The 21159-nt window shown below is 46.1% G+C and overlaps 1 protein-coding gene across 3 annotated transcripts in view; it reads left to right on the plus strand.

Moving 5' to 3' along the window:
- The window catches only part of LOC130129714 (collectin-12-like), a 50951-nt gene extending 30012 nt beyond the window's left edge, over window positions 1-20939 (plus strand). For 2 of the 3 annotated variants that reach the window (XM_056299315.1, XM_056299314.1), the window contains 8 exons: window positions 2408-2530; window positions 11119-11205; window positions 12179-13222; window positions 14306-14794; window positions 18351-18487; window positions 18668-18777; window positions 20031-20176; window positions 20340-20939. In XM_056299315.1, coding sequence (XP_056155290.1) covers window positions 2408-2530; window positions 11119-11205; window positions 12179-13222; window positions 14306-14794; window positions 18351-18487; window positions 18668-18777; window positions 20031-20176; window positions 20340-20359 — 2156 coding nt within the window. In that variant the 3' untranslated portion in view covers window positions 20360-20939. Of the gene's footprint in view, window positions 1-1764; window positions 1849-2407; window positions 2531-11118; window positions 11206-12178; window positions 13223-14305; window positions 14795-18350; window positions 18488-18667; window positions 18778-20030; window positions 20177-20339 lie in introns of those variants that run through there. The other variant, XM_056299316.1, reaches the window with a different exon arrangement.
- The last annotated feature ends 220 nt before the right edge of the window (window positions 20940-21159 follow it).

The raw sequence follows: 21159 nt of genomic DNA on the forward strand, positions 1-21159 counted from the left end.
GATACGCATGATGGCAAAATCTCAGTAGTTCTGACCCTTTAGACAATTTTGGACCAGGCTTGTGCATAATTGCCAGTCATTTCCTGGAGCTTTGGAAATGTGTAACTCTGGGGTATGAGGGAACAACAGATGGATTGAGAACCACTCCACAAGATGAGCAAGTCCTGCTGTCCTTTCTCTCATGTGCCTCCCCTCTCTCTCTCTCTCTCTCTCTCTCTCTCTCTCTCGCTCTTGCAACACCGCTCAACCTTTCCCCATCTCCTTTGCTCTCTCTTTCTCCCTCCATCCATTCTGTTGCAAAGATGTGAAGATTTTGGTGCGTAGTTTTAATCAGCCACACGTAATCAGATTTCTTCATTCTTCTGTAAAGATGTCATAATGGGTAGAGCAGCTTGCTGAAATTTATGAAGTCCCACACTGTCCTTCCTGGGGCCACGGGGAGCGCAGCTTTGGACACAGAAAACAAAGGAGAGCTGCTATTTGGCTTTGGGAGCAGATGGAGTCACTTGAATTGGCAAACAGTGGAGACCCTGTAAAAGGTGTGTGTGTGTGCGTGTGTGTGTGTGTGTGTGTGCGTGCCTGTGTGTGGTATGAATGACTTGTCAGATCGGCTGAGTTGTGGGGAACGCCGTTCCAGCTGGAGGTGGTGTTAAACTGAGGTCGTATGCACAATGATCTTTAAAGATCCCATGGCACCTATAGAACAAGTCAGGTTGTTAACCTTAGTGTCCCGCCCAAAACCCCCAGCGCGGCCTTATATCAGCCTTTCCAAAATGCTAACCGATCGGCACCGCATTTTAATTGGCCCGAGTGTTTTCTCATCATGTCAGCTGCACTTCGGCTAAACGTGTGGTGAAAACTCTGGCACTCGGTGGTTCGAAACACTCAAGAGCTTGTCCTGTTTGTTGCCAGATAAATGGTAGGTACTTTCTTTTCTCACCATCACATCCAGTAAAAGTCTCCGAGTGAGTGTTTTCTCACGTTGTGTTTGAGCTGAACTGGATATGTGATATTCACGCTTTTTATACTGTGGTCTTCTTGGACTTCCTTTGTGTTGCAAAGAGGAAAAAAAATTCCATGTGGAAGAGCTCTATTCCCTTACCTGCCCTTGGGCACGAGATGCGAGTTTCAACCCCAGGTACATGAAAACCAGGATCCCCCCCACCTCTCTCTCTCTCTCTCTCTCTCTCTCTCTCACACACACACACACACACACACACACACACACACACACACATACACACTTCCTGAAATGAAAATGAAATACAGCTGTGTTCCCGTCAGCACTGTGGATCTTGGCACCGGTCTGTCAGGAAAGATATCCTTGGAAAGAAATATGCCAGATAAATGAAAGAGAATGCCTGGGTGCTGTGCCCTGGAAGTGTCACCGTGAGCTGGGACTGATGAAGCCTGTAGTCTGACTAATTAGTTGACTGGTATATTAAGGAAAATACTGCACGGTGCAGGTCCACAACCCCCAGATATAGCTTATTTTGGTTTTACATTGTGTCACACTTACTAATCATCAGCATTTCTCATCAAAAGAAAAAAAAACCCTCTCGGGAATATAAGCATGTCACTAAGGATAAACAAATCGGTGCAGGGGAGGGCAGGGGGTTGTTTTTGTGTCCCTTGCCCCCCCCCCCCCCCGGGCCGCAAGGGGATGTCATGGCTCTTTAATGTGGGCTCGGGGGCTGTTTGTCCAGATGTGGCAGTCAGGAGTGTTGGACATGGAGAGTCCTCAGCTGACACTAGTCTGTGCCCACAAAACCCCGGTTCTCCAGGCCGTCCAAGCCGGAATGCCCCCGTGTCCACTGTGGAAAAGACACACATCAGGGAAGTCAGCGGGTCAGCAAATCTTTTAAATATAAGTGGTATGTTGAATGAGAATACTCCAGTAAACAAGGTTACAGTCCTGCAGATTTGCATGCAAACAAAATGCCCTCCTTCAACCTTTCTGTCGCCGGCATGTCTAACACCGTAGCTAATCTACACACGTGCCAATCATTAACGCTTTTGTTGTCGGTAATTTTAATGGTTAATGGAAATTTCCAGCAAAAAAAGTTAAATGGTGCATAGGATTTTACAAATGAAGGAAAAAGGCTCCGGTCAGACCAACTTTTGTGACCGATATTTAGCACCCGAATCAGTTGGCAGTGGCATCGTCATGATCAGCAGATTAGCCTCCAGCAGCCGCGTGAATTCAAAATTTGGTGAGCCGTGGCAGCTGAATTCACGCTGTCGTGAATGCTCCTCGTTCGCCAGCGAGGACGGTGGGGACCTCTGGGATCCAGCCTCGTCGAACACCCGACACAGTTGCCACACATCGCCGAGGGTGTCAGTGAGTTAAACAGAAATGACCGTTTTCAGGATTGTCGCTTTAAATGTGTTGTGCCTGTTTTTGCAGGGATCCAGGAGGGCACCCAGTGCACCAAGTGTAAGAATGAGTGGGCACTGAAGACCTCCATAGCCCTGCTGTATGTGTTGTGCACACTCCTCACCATTGCCGTTGCTGTCCTCGGGTACAAAGGTAAGAAGTTCCCGCATTTACAGTAAATGTTCATCAGTCTCTCCGCCCAGTGAACTACGATCCACACCATCTGTGAGGGCGAGAGAAGTTCTGTTTTTTATCTCTGTTGTGACTCGAGTGCCGTTCCAGGGGGGCCAAGATGAGTAATATTTCTCCATCTCACAACAATAAGGCAAATTCATTTGAAATGTTGACATGTTTTGCCAAGGCCATGCAGTTTGTGTGTCTGAACGATTTATGAAAAGAGATACCACATCACTGCAGCCAGAGAAAAAGAAACTTTGCCTTTTGTTAACATGAGCACATTGAGTCCGTTTACATTGAGACCTAAGATGTGTGGCTGTGGTGTGTGTGTGTGTGTATATGAGAGAGGGAGAGAGAGAGAGAGAGAGAGAGAGAGAGAGAGAGAGAGAGAGAGAGAGAGAGAGAGAGAGAGGGAGGCCTTTGTCTGCCCAAGCGTGGTGTGGAGGTTCATGCCTGGCGTACTTTTTGATCAGAGACTACGAAGGAAACTTTGAACTGTCAGTCTGCCTGTTGGATCCGCAGACTCTCTTTAAGCGAGGACATCTCTTGTTCTCACAGAAACCACTTGGACATGCACTCGCTATTTTGTTGTTTTTGTGCGCTCCACAAGACCGCGTACCCTAACCCTCTCGGAGCACGTAGCTGCACTCACTCCAACCCCAAAAAGCCTTCCCTCCGTTTATTTTACCAACACCCCCAAAGCTCACACCTCGGGGAACAGTCCTGCGGCTTTTTTTCTTTCTTTCTTTCTTTTTTTTTTTGGAGCCGAGCTTCCTGGTTGGCTGTTCCACATTTTTTCCAGGTCGGGAAACGTTCCTGCCGCCTTTTGGAGGATTGAACTCTGAATGTTCCCGCTGTAATTGTACTAAACATTGCCATATGTGACTGTGTACGCTCCCTCGCTATTTTCAATGTCTGACCAAATGAACCGTAAAGCGTAGCTCCATGCCGAGGGGTTATCTGCGATGCTCAGGTAGATTATGAATGATGTCCCTTGCAGTCGTGCTCCAGGTTCAGGGCATTCTCCCCTTTTGTTCAGGGCCGAGTGGGAGTTTTTTTCTTTTCTCCATGTAGTTCCTGATTGATCCCAGATGAGCGGTGAGCCCTGTCAGGACCCGCTGAAACTGGGCTTTCACTGACGCTGAAGCCTCGGGCTGTCCAGTGAACTACAGCTCGATCTGAACACCCCCACACACACTGCTGTATTTTCATCTGTCTTACAGCCGTCTCAGACGAGTTTCTTGAGCTGTGGACAAAATCGTTTGTTGTCAACATCGGTCGGCGGCTGTCGTGGGCCGCTCAGTGTGACAGGGTTAAGGACAGCCGACAGGGTACCGGTCCATGGAGTCTTTGGCGCCGACGAAGTCGTAGCTGACGAATAACTCCAATGAAGTTGTAATTTGGGCCGTGATGGTGTAGCGTGGCGGTGATATGACGATAGAAGTGGGAAGTCCAGGTGGCGTGGCGGTCTATTATGTCGCCTTTCAACACAGGGACCCCGGTTAGAATCCCCTTGTTATCTCCGGCTTGGTCGGGCGTCCCTAGAGACACAATTGGCCATGTCTCGGGTGGGAAGCCGGATGTGGGTATGTGCTCTGGTCGCTGCACTAGCGCCTCCTCTGGTCAGTCGGGGTGAAAGAAGAGATGATAAAGTGCAGTGGTGCAGAGAATATATCAGAGATGCTGAAATAGATGTTAGCAGGTTACTTACATACAAGCCTGAGGTAGATGGACATGACAGAGCGTACCAGTATACGTACAATGTACAGTACAGAATATACAAAATGGTTGGATTTATTGTCAGTGTTAAGCATTCATTTGAATGACAGCCCGTGGAAAGAAACTGTTTTTATACCTGGTTGTTTTGGGGTACAGTGCTCTGTAGCGCCTACCAGAGGGGAGGAGTTGGAACAGGTTGTGACCAGGGTGTGATGGGTCTGCAGTGATGTTGCCTGCCTGTTTCCTGACTCTGGATGTGTATAAGTCCCTAAATGGAAGGCAGGTTGGCACCAATGAGTTTTCTCTGCAGACTTAACTGTCCGATGTAGTCTGTCCCTGTCCTGTTTGGTGGCCGATCCAAACCAGACAGTGATGGACGTGCAGAGGACAGACTGGGTTACTGCAGAGCAGAACTGAATCAGCAGTTCCTGGGGCAGGTTGAATTTCCTAAGCTGGCAGAGAAAGTACATCCTCTGCTGGGCCTTTTTGATGACTGTGTCTATGCTGGATGCCCACCTGAGGTCCTGGGAGATTGTGGAACCCAGAAATCTGTAGGTTTTCACCACAGACACCGTGCTGTTGAGTATGGTGGTGGGGGGGGGGCAGTGTTGGGGGCTGTTCCTGAAGTCCAATGTCATCTCCACTTTATGATGTTTTTGTCAACATTTTGACAAAACGCTGCAGTATATCACAGTGCTTCATTGTATGTCACAATATAATGAGTCATTTTTAAATCGTGATAAGAACTTTATTGCCAAATTTTTGGCAGTACACATAGCCACACTCATGAGGGCAACAGCATTTTTTTCCCATTCAATTTTGAATGCATTTTTTTTGGCATCGGGCATGGTCAGCTTACGGTCAGCTGACTTAGGTCCTACCCTCGTCGTTCAATCAAACGCACAATGTGACGAGTCTCATCTCGACTCGTACAATCTGACAAGGGGGCTGTGAAAAGATCTTAACTTTTTCACATTGTATAACGTGCCGTAAAATAAACGTTCAAGATGGACACGGGTCTTACATGTGCTTTTAGGCCCAAATGGTTACGCAATGCCACACACTGCTGTCCGCCCTCTGTGAATGACCCACAACAGGATTTTCTATTGTATGTTTGACCTTATCTTTGATGTTCCCTAGCTTTAGAAATAAGGCAGGACTTCTATGATTAGAGGGAAGGACAAACTATTTGCCCCCTTGCCCTCTCTGCTAACTTCCCGTGGTCCTGGTTCACTGGAGATAGGGCAGTGTGATGAGGAAAGGAGAAGGAGACAAACATAGAAATGTGTGTATGTACATTGAACAAAAAATATTCAAAAAGGGCTTTGAGGGGGGTCCGGGTAGCGTAGCAGTCTGTTCCGTTGCCTACCAACACGGGGATCGCCCGTTCGAATCCCCATGTTGCCTCCGGCTTGGTCGGGCATCCCTACACACATAATTGGCTGTATCTGTGGGTGGGAAGCTAGATGTGGGTGTGTGTCCTGGTCGCTGCACTAGCGCCTCCTCTGGTCGGTCGGGGCGTCTGTTGGGGGGGGGGGTTAGCGTGATCCTCCCACGCGCTACGTCCCCCTGGTGAAACTCCTCACTGTCAGGTGAAAAGAAGCGGCTGGTGACCCCACATGTATCAGAGGAGTCTGCAACCCTCCCAGGATCATGAGTGAGGTAATTGGCCGGATGCAATTGGGAAGAAAAAGGGAAAAATCCCCCCCACCCCCACCCCCCAAAAAAAGGGCTTTGAGTTAAGTTGTTGTTTGAGTCGTTTTAGAAAGTTCATTTTAAAACCCTTTACAGGGTGAAGCAGGATGGTTTTTGACGGTTAAAACTCATTCACGTTAGGCTGCATGTCAAAAAAGTTATTCGAAACACGTCCGAAGGTATTTCTCCTCAACTGGACTGTTTTACGCCCGTGACTCACATTTATCCTGAAGTCTGATCGTTTGTTCTCTACAACCAAGACATCGTCGAGGGAGAAGCCCTTGGACGGCGTTGTGCTTATAGGTTTACACTCCAACGAGGCACTCGTCAGTCATTACCACACCTTCAACCACAGCGTGACTAATTAATGGATCAGCTGGAGTAGTCTTGGCCGACAGGGAGGAACTCAACCGCACACACGGCTGGAGACCTCTGGCTTAGAGCAGGGTTCTTTCATAGTAGCAACAACAGCAGCATCAGAATAGATCATCAGCTCAGGGATCCAGCAGAGACAGTTGACACAATATTCATCTTCGTTGTCAGGAGGAGAATCCTGTCATTTCGGCCGTGTAGCGGTTGACATGAATGTACATTTGTGTTTTCACACAGAAGAAGACACTAAAAAATACAAAATTGTATATAGATATATCACTATATATGACTACATTTAGATGTGGATTTATTTATTTATATAAATACATTCACACTTATATTTAAAATTTATTATATATTTATATTGGTGACCATATTTAGTAGTTTAACACCAAGGGTTTTTGGTATCGCTGACTTTGTATGTATCTGATTGGACGGCAGCAAAATGCACAGGAATGAGTGATTGTTGCTGGCAGTGTGCGAAACAAGGTTATAATTGTGTGTGTGTGTGTGTGTGTGTGTGTGTGTGTGTGTGTGTGTGTGTGTGTGTGTGTGTGTGTGTGTGTGAAGACCTGTCACGTACCATAAAGCAAGAAATGATCAGTTTATCAAAGGTGAGTCCACCACAATAAAAGCTTCTTCCGCACTGACATAGCCTTCGGACATTTTGGGGCTGCTGAGGCAGAGAATCAACCCAAAATCTCAACACATGTCTTTATTTCTCATAGCAGGTTTCCTGTGTATCTGGTTACTGGTTGCAACTATGCATGCAAAACCTAAACAAGTTTTCGAAATGGTCTAAAAATGTCTCATATTTGCAGCGACAAGGTTGATGCTAAAACCAATTTTGTAGTGACTATGGAGCAAAAATTAAGTTCTCTCATTTTGTATGGGAAAGGGTATTATTATTTTCATTTCCTTGTGTTACCGTGTCTTCTCCACAGGGCTCTCACAATGGTTGCGTATAAAGTGATGAGTCAAAACCTTATGATCACCTGCCTAATGTGCTGTGTTGGTAACGCCGTGTGCCACCAAAACAGCACCGACCTGCCAAGGCACGAACTCTACAAGTCCCTTGAAGGTGTCCTGTGGTACCTGGCACCAAAACATTAGCAGCACACCCTTCAAGTCCTTTAAGTTGTGAAGTGGAGCCGCTGTGGCTCGGACTTGTCGTTTCCAGCACATCCCACAGATGCCCAATTGAATTGACATCTGGAGAATTTGGATGCCAGGGCAACACCTTGAACACTTCATCATGTTTCTGAAGCCATTCCCGAATGTGTGCAGCGTGGCAGGGCACATTATCCTGCTGAAAGAGACCACTGCCATCAGGGAATGCCGTTGCCATGAAGGGCTGTACCTGATCTGCAACGATGTTTAAGTAGGTGGCACGTGTCAAATTGATGTCCACATGAATGGCCGGACCCAGGGTTTCCCAGCAGAACATTGCCCAGCGCATCACACTCCCTTCACCGGCTTGTCGTCTTCCCACAGTGCATCCTGGTGCCATCAATTCCCCGGGTAAATGGTGCACATGTACACAGCCATCCACGTGATCTAAAAGAAAAGGGGATTCATTGGGCCAGGCGACCTTCTTCCACTGCTCCAAGGTCCAGTTCCGACACTCACGTGTCCATTGTAGGTGCTTTCGACGGTGGACAGGAGTCACTATGGGCACTCTGACTGGTTTGCAGCTATACAACCCCGTGTTGTGACACATTCCTCCTGTCGCCGTCATTAAATGTTCTGTGACCTGTGCCAGAGTAGACCTTCTGTCAGTTCGGACCAGATGGAGTAGCCTTCATTGCCCTTGCACATCGATCAGCCTTGGGTGCCCAGCACCCTGTCACCAGTTTGTGGTTTGTCCCTCCTCGGACCACTGTTGGTAGGTCTCACCACTGCTGACCGGGAGCACCCCACAAGCCTTGCTGTTTCAGAGATGCTCTGACCCAGTCGTCTGGCCATAACAGTTTAGCCCTTGTCAAAGTCGCTCAGGTCTTTACTCCTGCCCATTTCTCCTATATCCTACACATTTACTACAAGAACTGATTGTTCACTTCTCATCTAATCTACCCAGACCTTGACATGTGCCCTTGTTTGGAGATGATCAGCGTTATTCGGTTCGCCTGCGAGTGGTCATAATGTTTTGGCTCAACAGTGTATATAGACATGTATTTGTGTATGTGACATTCATGCGCTTGTGTTTTTCTGCCTCCGAGCATCGGTGTATGTGGTGGTGTGAGTTAGAGGAACAATATGCCATAGGTGTACGGCTTGGTCTGCGAGCCCGACGTGAAAGCGTCTTTTGTACTCGGACGTGATTGCCTTTAAGTCCAGCGTCTGGAAATGTGTCCCCTTTTTGCTTTGCCGTGTGGAACGTTTCCTTTCAGTCTCTCTCTTTCAACGAACAGTATTTGCAGTAACTGGAGGATGTTTTTATAGCTCACATGGTTTCCTCGAGTCTGTTTTTTTTTCAGTTTGAGACAGCTTTGGGTGGATATATAGTTTGTCTGAGAGGGTCAAGCGGGGAGGCGTTCAACAGCTTTGACCACCATGTTCCTAAATGGCATTAATTTTCCCAGAGTTGAGTTTCCCAAACATCCCAAGGTCCATTCTTTCAAAGGGCAATTTTTTTCATTACAGTTATATGATGTCTGTCTCTTTCAAGGTTGGAGGCATTGTCAGAATAATGGGCAGGTTTTTTCATTTGGTTTTGTTTTGAAGTCTTTTCCTGCCCGGGGAATAGATTGAAAATACAGTAGAGAGATTAACGTTGCTCTGTAGAAAGCAATCTCAACATGTGGAACCGTTTACTCTGTAGTTCAACACAGCATACATGTACATGTGTTTCAGCATGCTAGTCAATTGCAAAAGATAGGGTTTCTTGCCCTTATTGTTGTCAAATGTTTTTCCAACCCTGCCCTCAAAGCAAATCCTTCTCCATTTAAATGTCAAGCTACTGCATTTGTTGGATTTATATGCCACGATACAAGTCAAATGCCTCAATACGTAGTCTCAAAGTTATGCACGGTTACATGCTCGACACATGTATGGGTTGATCAAGCTTACGTTACCATCTGGCTTTACAATTCCAAGGAAGTTCTCCCCTCCATTGTTTGGTGAGAATGACGAGAAGCCATCTCGTGTTCAGCAGTGTGGAGGGCGACGGTGTTTTACCGCTTTCTACCCCGTGTTTAGGTTCAACCTTGTGGTCTTTCATCGCACTTGTGTCCATCACTACCTGTACTATGAAACACTTCACAAATCACACCATTTTCTGTGGACTTAAAAAGACGGTGATGGGGCGTCCGGGTAGCGTGGCGGTCTATTCCGTTGCCTACCAACACGGGGATCGCCAGCTCGAATCCCCATTTTACCCCCGGCTTGGTCAGGCGTCCCTACAGACACAATTGGCCGTGTCTACGGGTGGGAAGCCGGATGTGGGTATGTGTCCTGGCTGCTGCACTAGCGCCTCCTCTGGTCAGTCGGGGCGCCTGTTCGTGGGGGGGGGGGGAATAGTGTGCTCTCCCATGCGCTACGTCCCCCTGGTGAAACTCCTCACTGTCAGGTGAAAAGAAGCGGCTGGCGACTCCTCAAGTATCTGAGGAAGCATGTGGTAGTCTGCAGCCCTCCCCGGATTGGCAGAGGGGGTGGAGCAGCGACCGGGATGGCTCGGAAGAGTGGGGTAGTTGGCTGGATGCAATTGGGGAGAAAAGGGGGGGGGGCAAAAATAATAATAAGACGGTAATACTTTAGAAGTATTGCTTTATCTTTCTGTGTTTGATGCTGCAATGGCAGAGCACCCTAAGCACCTCTGACTTTCATAAACTTGTTGATCTTCTCGTGCAGAAAAACACCCAAGAATGAAATCATGAAATGCCTCAGATGAAACAACTTCCTTATTGGTGGATTTAGCTGATGAAGAGCTCATCAAACACAAGGGTACTACTACTACTACTACTGTGCTGGTGTAGTGGCAGTACAGTACTGGCAGTGGTTGTCCTGGTGGATGTGATGGTAGTACAGCAGTAGTGGTGGTAATACGAGTAGTGGTAGTAGTAGTGGTAGTAGTAGTAGTAGCGGTAGTAGTAGTGATGGTGGTGGTGGGTTGATTCTCTGGAATCCAGGATGCATTCCAGAGGAAATGAGTGGTCCTGTCGCCTGTGGGGGCGTGAAGACCCTCCCTGTCGCAGTGCCTGTCTCCTACGGTCTGTCTTTGATCTCCTGTTTACTAAGACTCCACTCCCCCCCCCCACCACCACAACCACCACCCTTCCCCACCCCCCGAGGTCACTTCCTGTCCCCTAGGGCCCCCCACCAGTGTCTCCCTGTATGCTTCTTTTCCTCCTCCAACCATGGTCTCTGTCCATGACACACACTACCTCCAGTCTTCCCTTCTATCTTTCTTTAGCTCTCTCTCGCGTCTCTGTCTGTTTTTCTCTCCCTGTATATATCTGTTTCTGGTTTTCTCTCTCTGTATATATCTGTTTCCGTTTTTCTCTCTTTCAGTCTCTCTCGGGTTCTTTCTCATACACATATACGCCCCTAAATTATCTGTCCCAATTCAAGAGATTACTTTCGTCAAGTCCAACGTTATTGGATACCCACCAGATATTTGGCAATTATTTTCTACTGATTTATTCTGTGATCCCTTTTTTATATATATGCTGGCTACGTTTGCAGGCCATTCTGTCCTTTCCATGTGATCCCCTATGGATCAAGTCTGTGTGTGAGCTCTAATGCTAATCCTCATCTTAAATGTCTTGTTTTTGCTGCAGTGGTGCAAAGGGTTGACAGTGTAACTGAAGGTATAGCCAGCTATGGAGGGAAGATAGTTGCTTTTGAGTCTGACTTGAAAAAGCTAGGTAAGTTTTACGCATCTTACCTGTTGACAATATACAACATTTTGTCCTCTACTGGGGTCTATGTGTATGTGCTTTTTTAATTTCACATCAAGATAAGTAGCACCAGGTAACGTTTTTGCTTTAACATGTCTCATTAGATTCATTTTAATCACAGTGTGATAGCTATGGGAGACTCACAACAACTGTCATACATATCAGTTTCCCAGAAGGCTTGTTTTCGCTACGCATTTTCTCCGCCACCAGCCATGAAACCTCTTAGGAAGTATAACAATTGCTTTATGGCAAACACATAAGTATATCAATTTTACGTTACCTCATCTGTGAAAATTGATCCTCTTCTTCCACAATAGTGTTTTGAGCTACAGCATGTAAATAAATGCAGGTCTTGTTGCTACGGTTATCTTTAGTGATGTAAGACTTCGCCAAAATCCAAAACGTTAACTGGTGCTGCTTCAATCAATCAATCAATAATATCTTGAAAAAATTTTTTTTCCATCAATCATCACTTGTGTATTTCATTTAATCATTTTGTATATTTTGTATGTTTTGTTGTGAGTGTGTTTTGTCTATTTTGCTATTTTTATATATTCTGCTCCGATTGTTGTTACTTTTAATTAATCAGTTTTTCTGGCACTTTTATTTATTTTACTAACTCAGTTTTAAACTTGTCTGTACTTTTATAAAATTTGTCTGTACTTTTGTTTATCTTATTTTATGTTTTTATAATGCCCATCCATTATCCAAACCGCTTATCCTGCTCTCAGGGTCGCAGCGATGCTGGAGCCTATCCCAGCAGTCATAGGGCGGCAGGCAGGGAGACACTCTGGATAGGCCGCCAGACCATCACAGGGCCTTTTAATAATGCCCCCCCCCCATCCTCCATTTTGCCTGTAAAGCACATTGAATGATATCTGCGATGATAAGGTGCTATACAAATAAACTTGCCTTGCCTTGCCTATCAATTTTTGCTCAGATGACCAAACAGGGGAGAAGTCCGAGAACACCACCACAGAGATCCAGGCCTTCAAGAACAACATTCGGGCTCTGCAGAGGCAGCTGTCTGAGGTGGCTGAGCGAAGCAGCAGTAACCGCGTGGCTCTGAGTCAGCTGCAGAACGCTGGCCTGGACATCCAGAACAGTCAAGGCTCCATTCAGGGAGTTCTGGAGGGCAACACAGCCACCTTGCGCTCCGTAAATGGCACCCTGCAGTCCTACGGCAACACAATGGAAGGCTTGCAGGACAGCACAGCCAGGCTGCAGACAGAGCTCCAGCAACAGGTGAAGCTCCAGAGCCAGACACTGCTCAGCATCAGCAGCCTCAACCTCACCCAGGCCCAGCAGAGAGGCCTCATCGCTGTCCTGCAGCGCTCAGTGGATGACACCAGCCAGGCCATTCAGAAGATACGTAATGACTTCCAGAGCCTGGAGCAGACGGCCCGCCAGACACGCTCAGATGCCGAGTGGCTCCGAGACAAGGTGGAGAACCTGCAGATCATGGCCTCCAATGCCTCAGCCCTTGCAAAGGCCAACAACGATAGCCTAGAGGACATGGGCTCCCAGCTCGTTTCTCTATCCAACCAGCTCCAAAATACCAGCAGCCTGGCAGAGGGTCATGACCAGAGCCTGAGGGAGCTCATGGATCAGCAGAGGGACCACGACAACTTCACCTCTGCCAAGTTTGACCGGGTGGAGCTGCGGCTTGATGAGTCAGAGCAGAGCATCGACCGTGTGACCGGCAACATCAGCTTCACCACGCAGTTGTTGGGAGCCATCAACCTCAACCTGAATGAGCTACGCACATGTGCCGAGACAGTGGGCCGTCACTCTGACTACCTGCTGAACCTCAACAGCAGCATGTCAGATGTGAGTACTGATGCAGCCACGCTGAGGTCCCAGCAGGAGGAGTTGGCTGCACGGCTGGACAAGGAGGTCACGAACCTCTCCATCATCATGGAGGAGATGAAGCTGGTAGACAGCAAGCACTCACAGCTAATTACCAACTTCACCATTCTACAAGGTAAGGGTGGATGGCTTTACTGTCTATACAGATAAAGTTTTGGACCTTTTTTTTTTCTAAATCTTGTTTTGTTCATTGCCTTGGAAAATACATTAATGATGTTTTTTAACTTGCCCAGAATCACAACTAAAATCTATCTCTTTTGCTATATTTTTGCAAACCAGGAATTTGACATGGTAGGTTGCTTACCAGGACAATTTTTAATTCTTTCATATCTAAAAGCTAAATAAACATATACCTTACATGTATACTTAGATATGTATGAATTAATCAACTAGTGCATGTAAAACTTGTATATGATAAGACAGTATGACAGGTTTACAGAGCAAGCTGGGCACACACTTCAGGACTCTTAGAATCCTAACTGATACTGAAAATGTGGGATATAAGAACAGATTTTACAGATTTTCTTTCTTTGACTCTTCTGAACATACACACTAGACAATTACACCAAGACAGGGCATCACATTCTTAAGTTATACTAATCATCAGAGTCATGACTCTCACAACCGTTTCATTTTAAACCAGTTGCTTGTGGTTATGTAACACTTTGGATATCGAAAGCTATCAGAAATCAAAGAAGAACACTCTCAGAAACTCCTGTTATCTAACATGACTTCTGAATGGACTAAACATGGAAGTTCACGGTCAGACACAACTTGTCAGGCATAGTTTTAAAGTGAAAAACAATTAAAGAAAATAAACAGTTGTTGTTTGGTGTTTTCAGTCAGCTGGACTCTCATTGGCTGTTGTGGTTTCTGTTCCTGAAACACTGCAGGATTTCCAGTCATAAGTATCATACATAGTATTTGATATTATTGGCAAAACCCCTACTGGTTTGCGGGTAGATCAGGGGGCCATATTGAATCTTACATATCTCACAATACAGGGTAATCAAGGAAGATAGTTGATTCTCAAATCTGGCTGTTCATCACCCCCCGATTCTCAAGAGGAGTAAACCGGACCTAAGATCAGGCTGATCATCCTGTAGTGTGTTCCCAGCCTTAGCAGTAGCAATATGATACCAAAGTGTGTTCAGTGTGTGAGAAATGGGGATATTTGTGTTTTATTTTAATGTTGTAGGTCCACCTGGCCCCAGGGGGTCACGAGGAGACAAAGGACCCCAGGGACCACCAGGTCAGCCTGGGCAGAAGGGGGAGAAGGGGGACAAGGGTGGGCCTGGAATGCAAGGACTCAGAGGGGAGAAGGGAGTTCCAGGATCGCCGGGTATGCCAGGGTTGAAAGGTCAGCCAGGCTCGCGTGGCAGCCCTGGGTCCAAGGGCTCTCGAGGGTCAGGGGGCAGAGCGGGACCCCCAGGGGCTAAAGGAGAGCCAGGCACTGCTGGTTTGCCTGGGAGAGATGGGCAACCGGGCCCTCAGGGGCCACAGGGCCCCCCTGGTATCCGAGGACCAATAGGACCTGCGGGCGAACAGGGGCCAAGAGGACTGGTGGGGCCTGTGGGGGCACCTGGACCACCAGGACTACCAGGACTTCCCGCCCGCCCACCACCACTTCCTCTGGGCCCCATGTCTCTACAGAGTCAGGCCATCGCTCCAACTCTATGGGCGCCTGGTGAGACTTTGAGCATCGATTAGATACAGTTGCAGTGCAAAACTGTCCGTCTTAACAAGCAATTTAGTGTCATGTCTTATTAAAGTCTTGCTTGCCTTAAAATTGTCATAATCAGATCCTAGCAACAAAAAACAACAACCGAGAAACTTGATCAAAAAATCTTAACAAAGAAAAAGTGTCTTTATGTGGTTTCACTTGTTTCGCGAAATCTTGTTACCGGTCTTATATCTTAATAGATAGTTCTGGTTTTTTGAAGTGGGGTTGTATGAGGTACTTAACCATAGTCAGTTTATTACCTACAGTAGAAGGCAATCGGCGTGCCTGCAGTTTAGTTCGGAGACGCAGGCAGGAATATAGGCGGGGTTAGCAAGCAAGGTACTGCTGTGGAAGGGGCCAGAAACAAACCGTCTTTTAGCCACCTAAAAAAAAGGTCCACCTAAAAAGATATCAGTTTAAGAGTATGCTAAATTTTGAATATTTTCACCGCTTTACCTTGCTGTCAGACAGCCCTTTATTTTTTTGGCACTATGTTTTCTCAACCGTAGAACTTCCATATTCATGCGCATAAGTGTAGCTGTGTCGTGCACTGTATTACGCCGCCTGTTGTCTACTACGGTAGGAAAGGCGGCGCTTGTGTTTTAACATTTCCCTTATGAGTTATTGATCCGAGAAGTTCAAATCTATACATATATATCTCCAACTTTAACGAAGTGTTTGGTAAATCCTTTCATATGTTTGTAGGTCTTTAGCGCTCTTGGGTACAGCAGTGCTCTTCAGCAAGTGCCTATCTGGCTTATTTTGCAGTGGTTTTCCATATTCCTCTTCAGAGAAATGATCACTGCAAACGCGGAGCTGTCTCAGTGTTGCGGGTGGAAGGTTGATGTCTATATTCACAGTAACTAGCAACAGCTGTCCAAGGCCAATACCCCTCAACTGAAGACAGGGAAATATTTAAGGTGACCAGGACCCTTCTTTCTTTTAATGGCCCGGAGAAGCACAAGCACACACCATCTTTAAAATCTTTAGAAAAGTGAAGTTTGATTTCCGTCTGATCTCGCAGCAGCACTTCCTGACCCAGTCAGTTGATCTGCGGGCGGTGTAATACAGTGCGTGGCACAGCTGGGTTTATGTGTAGGGATACGGGAAGTTCTACGGTTTAGAAAATGTGGTGCCAAAAAAAAGGGCTGTCTGGCAAGGTAAAGCGATGAAAATATTCTGAATATAGTGTACACTTAAAATGATATTGATATATTTTTTTTTTAGGTGGCTAAAATATTGTAGCAAATTAGGGGTCAGCCGGGAATAGGCACAGCAGGGACGTGAACCCGGGTCTCCCGCACCATGGGCGATTAACCAGTCGACTAAAGGGTCCGATGGCCTCACGGTCTCACCATCCCACTTCTGACACCAATGATGTAGCGAATTCGGGAGCAGCGGGGAATCCACCGCAGCTGGGACGCGAACCCGGGTACGCTAACCAGTCAACTAAAGGGTCTGACCCAATAGCCAAGGGCTAGCGAGACTCATCATCCGTGGTTGTTACAATACATTTTGTGGGCGTCCGGGTGGCATGGCAGTCTATTCCGTTGCCTACCAACACGGGGATCCCGGTTCGAATCCCAGTGTTACCTCTAGCTTGGTTGGGCCTCCCTACAAACAATTGGTCGTGTCTGCAGGTGGGAAGCTGGATGTGGGTGTATCCTGGTTGCTGCAATAGTGCCTGCTCTGGTTGGTCGGGGTGCCTGTTTGGGGGGGAGGGGGAACTGGGTGTGCTCCTCCCACGCGCTACGTCCCCCTGGCGAAACCCCTCACTGTCAGGTGAAAAGAAGCGGCTGGCGACTCCACATGTATCGGAGGAAGCATGTGGTAGTCTGCAGCCCTCCCCGGATCGGCAGAGGGGGTGGAGCAGCAACCGGGACGGCTCGGAAGAGTGGGCAATTGACCAAAATTCAATTGGGGAGAAAATACGTTTTGTTTCAGGCCCCTCCCTCGGCAGTACTTTGCTTGCTAACCCTGCCTGCTTCTCCAAACGAAACTGAAGGCACGCCGATTGCCTTCTACTGTAGGTAATAAAACTGACTATGGAGCTGTGGCAGCTGGCCGATAGAGGGCGCTAGGGAACCGCCCCACCACTCCCCACATCCTAGACCTTCTGTAAAAAAGACTTAATTACTTTGATTTTTTTTTTAAATGAGCAAGGTAAATATTATATAGTTGGTGAGCAAAGTGCATAATCTGCTATGAAATGTAGTTTAAAAATGTTCTCTGTTTTCCAAAGTTCCTGATAGGTCATGTGTTTCTGGCCTGAGGCGCAAGAATTTCTGCCTGTTTACTCTCGTTATAGGTTGTACATGCATAGTTTGCGCCGCTTCAGTACAAGAAGTAGGAGCCTGCTGGGGCACTGGTGGAGAGCTGTGCCTCAGCGGCATTTACCTGAATCCTGCTGGTTTAAACACCACCAACCACTGCTCGACAGCAGAGAGTGGGTGGCGCTTGGGACATCATCTGACATAAAATCAATTAATCAAATGCTCCAGGATGAGTTGTTAGGCGTAGAGATGGAGGAGCCTTGTACAACAGGTGGAGAGTGTAATTAAGCTAGAATGGAGAAAGGTAATTTAATTAAGTCACTAAAAATAATGCCTTTTGAGAGAGGAACATTGCAAGAGAAGCTCAGAGTCAGAGCTTGGACCTGATCAGCCTGATACCATAAGACAACAACAATCCAAAGATGGAGGGAGATATTATACTTGGTTGTTTTCAAGGAGCTGGTTTAGTAAGAAGGCTTTTTTTTTATTTTGTTATTTTCTATTACTCTTCATAATTTTCGGCCATTGTTTGAGGGTTTTGTGTTGTCAGATTTCTTTCGCACTTATCGAGGCACTTTTCGCTTGCTTTAGTCTTTCACCAAAACAAATTGTAGGATAAAAGATAATTATTATAAAGAATTTGCACTAATTGAAGTACCTTAACTTTACTAAGCACATTTCATTATAACAAATGTTCATTCAGCTCAGCAAACACAAATAAAGGCCTTTTCATTTATTTAAATAGTCATGTCAAGTCAGTTTATTTATAGAGCACATTTACAAACAACAAATGTTGAGCAAAGTGCTTCACAAGAGATTAAAATGATTACAATCAAACAAAAACACAGGAAAGATCGAATGTAAACACAGGAATGATTAAATGAAAACAGACATAAATAACAGGATATAAGCAAAGTAATACTTATAGTCACAAATACACTGATGTGACGCTTGATTTTTAGTGTTACACACCCCCGCCCTCGGAGAAAAATGCACCAGTGGCCCCTGCTATGGATGGATAAGTACCTCATACAACCCCACTTCAAAACTTCCAAACCATCGTCTTTGACAGTTTTTAAGAAAAACATTTAAGAGCAAATAACCAGATCAAGTAACGCGTTAACGTGGATATATTTACAGTGTAAATACGGGGTATGTAGGCACACTGGTCATGCCATTGTGTTGCACACCTTTTTTTTAATTATTGTTAAAGTGCAGTTTATTAAGAAATCCCTCACTTTCTTTAGGTTGTCCTGCTGAATGGGTCAACTTCAGGGACAAGTGCTACTATTTTTCCAAAGATCTGCACAGTTTTGATGACGCCAAGTCAGTCTGTGAATTGAGGTCCGCCTCACTGCTGACCATCAGTGATATGGAGGAGCAGGTACTTAATAATACGCTGATTTTCCGTAACGAGCCAAGGGAATGACATTCTGTGTGACCTGGACAGGAATGTAGTGGAAGGGAGAAGTTAATTAAAGTTTGTGTGCCGTCTGAAATGTGTGATGGGGTTTTATACCCGTTGTGGCTCATTTCTTTTGCTGTGTCCTTATCTGACCTTAAGAGATGGCTAAGGAAGCAGACTAATGGAAAAGGATACTTCTGGATGGGCCTGACAGACAAAGAGGAGGAGAATGTGTGGCGCTGGCTGGATGGGTCTCAACCTACTTTCACGTGAGTTCGAACCCAAATGGATGCACTGCTATCGTAACACACATTCCTCTCTTATCTAAAGGCCCAGTATTTCACCATATTTACCATATTTACATAAATCATTTCTGGTAATAGATTGTAAATGAGCATTTTGTGTCTTTCTCAATTGATCGTAATTGAAAATACATGCCTGTTTTACACCGATGATCACAGACATGATGTGAACAGGCCATTTACAGCATTAGAAACTCAGATTTGGTTGTTGTTCAGTGTTTTGTACTAAGAGGCCTGTCAGTCAATTTGGGAACGGTGGCAGGTTTCCATCCTGTGTTTTGTGTTTTGGTAGTGGAGCGACCCTTCGCTCTACACTTCAAATTAAGGGTTGTATCATTAAAGTCTGTTCAAAATAAAAGGACGGCCGTTTTGATTCGGACCTGTGTCATACAGTATCTGCAGATGGCTGCACGGAGCAGCAGGTTAGTGAGATTCACTGGACTGAGACGGAAGTGATCGGGCCTTCAAAGTTGGCCCCTCCTCCCCGGCTCGGCGTCACCAGAAGGACACGCCCCCTGACTGCAGTAGCCAGAGCACATCCCGGTGTCCAGGCCAACTCCACGTTGCTCTTCATTCCCGTCCTTTCCTTCAGTGCTCCTTCATTCCCGTCCTTTCCTTCAGTGCTCGCCAGCGGAGGAAAGCCAAACCCGGATTCGCTCTCGTTTGGGAACCAGCTTTGTCTGCTCGGCGTTTCGCCTCGCTGTATTCGCGTCTTTTCGGCGCCGTGTCCGCCATTTTCGGAGCTTCCTCTTGGGGGTGCGTGCTCATGATCTCGAGCTGGCACCTGGTCGCTACGTTTTTATAGAGCCCCGCTGCCCAAAGGTCAACGCCCAGAAACGTCCCAAATACAGCAAAATAAGAAAGTACAGGAAGAGGACAGGGTCTCTGCAGAGGCAGACACCACCACACCATCACTTATGACCTAGTGGGTCATAAGTGATGATTGAGAGGGATTGTTTTTGTACGAGTCTATACGTTGATTTTTAGGAAAATCCTATTCGTTCTCCCTTTAAAACTTGCTTTTACTTCTTGTTATCCCCTATGTGGGAAAATTGGATCGTCTGTTGTGCCTAGCCAGATTAAAACAAACACTAAAGACTTGCAAACACTGTTTGATCTGGGCCTGTTTGACTTCGTTAACCTGCTGTGGTTTTCCATTGGATCGCTTTGCTGTGCAAGAATACTTCAATGTGTGACCGCCCCCTGCTGTTTGTCTGCAGAAAGTGGAAGCCCGGTCAGCCAGACAACTGGAGCCATGGGCATGAGAGAGGGGAAAACTGTGCAGGGCTCATCCATGATGGATTATGGAATGATTTCTTCTGTGAAGATCTCATTGGTTACATCTGTAAAAGGGGAATGGAAGGCCGTACGTATATCTTTTCCTATCTCAATACCTTTCCATTGGATGTATGTTTCCAAATAATTATTCTTCTCATGGCCGGTAAGCTTGTTGTCTTATTCTATTTTCTGTTTTTTTTTTTGTAATCAAAGGTTTTCTGACGTCACACTTTCATGTCTTTTTTCCGCAGCAAGATCCCCCGGATCATAGCGGCGTCTTGAAAAGGGAGAGTTGAGTGGGCAGCTACACTCCAAACACATGTCAGTGGCCCACTGACGCAACACACAGACAACCCGTATGGAAAGTGAGGAGGGACAATTTTGAAATGAACCCATGGCTGCATTAGCAAAATGCTCTCCACGGCTGACCTGATTCTCTTCCCACCACAAGTGAACTCGGTCCATCCTTTCCAGCATGTGCAATACAGCCACAGGGCAGTGAAAGCAGAAAGAGAATCCTTGTATTTTACTTCTTTTGAAAGTATATCACCAGTTGACACATACGGTTATTTTTCTATGATTGTTTTATATGCCTGTATACCATGTACAACTGAATATCTGAATGTATATTTCATTATGCAAATTTTTTTGTAGGAAAATATTAATTTTTAAAAGCCAAAGGGACCTCCCATTCGCGCTTTACACAAAACATATTTGTTCTTTATTGATTGTGAAAGGTGCAAAATGATGCGTGGAAACACCTAATGTCGCTGATATGCTATCTTCGAGGAACATGTCCGGGTGTATAGCTTTTGTCATTTATCTGATTTTGAATAAATGGAAGTATTTGAACACATAAAATGTCAGAGAATCGGCTTGATTTGTAACTCAAGGCTGCAGTTTGGTATTGCATTATCTGTACGTAGTTTGTGAGCGATAGATTTGTCTGGTACTCATATATGTGGGTTCAATAAGAAAAGGAACTGTGGATCTTGCCTACACATCAAATATGCCACTTGTGTTCAGGGAAATCATATTTCCTGGTGTTTTAAAAAAAAACATGCACACGAT

The sequence above is a fragment of the Lampris incognitus genome, chromosome 19, assembly GCF_029633865.1.
Source record: "Lampris incognitus isolate fLamInc1 chromosome 19, fLamInc1.hap2, whole genome shotgun sequence".
Lineage (NCBI taxonomy): Eukaryota > Metazoa > Chordata > Actinopteri > Lampriformes > Lampridae > Lampris > Lampris incognitus.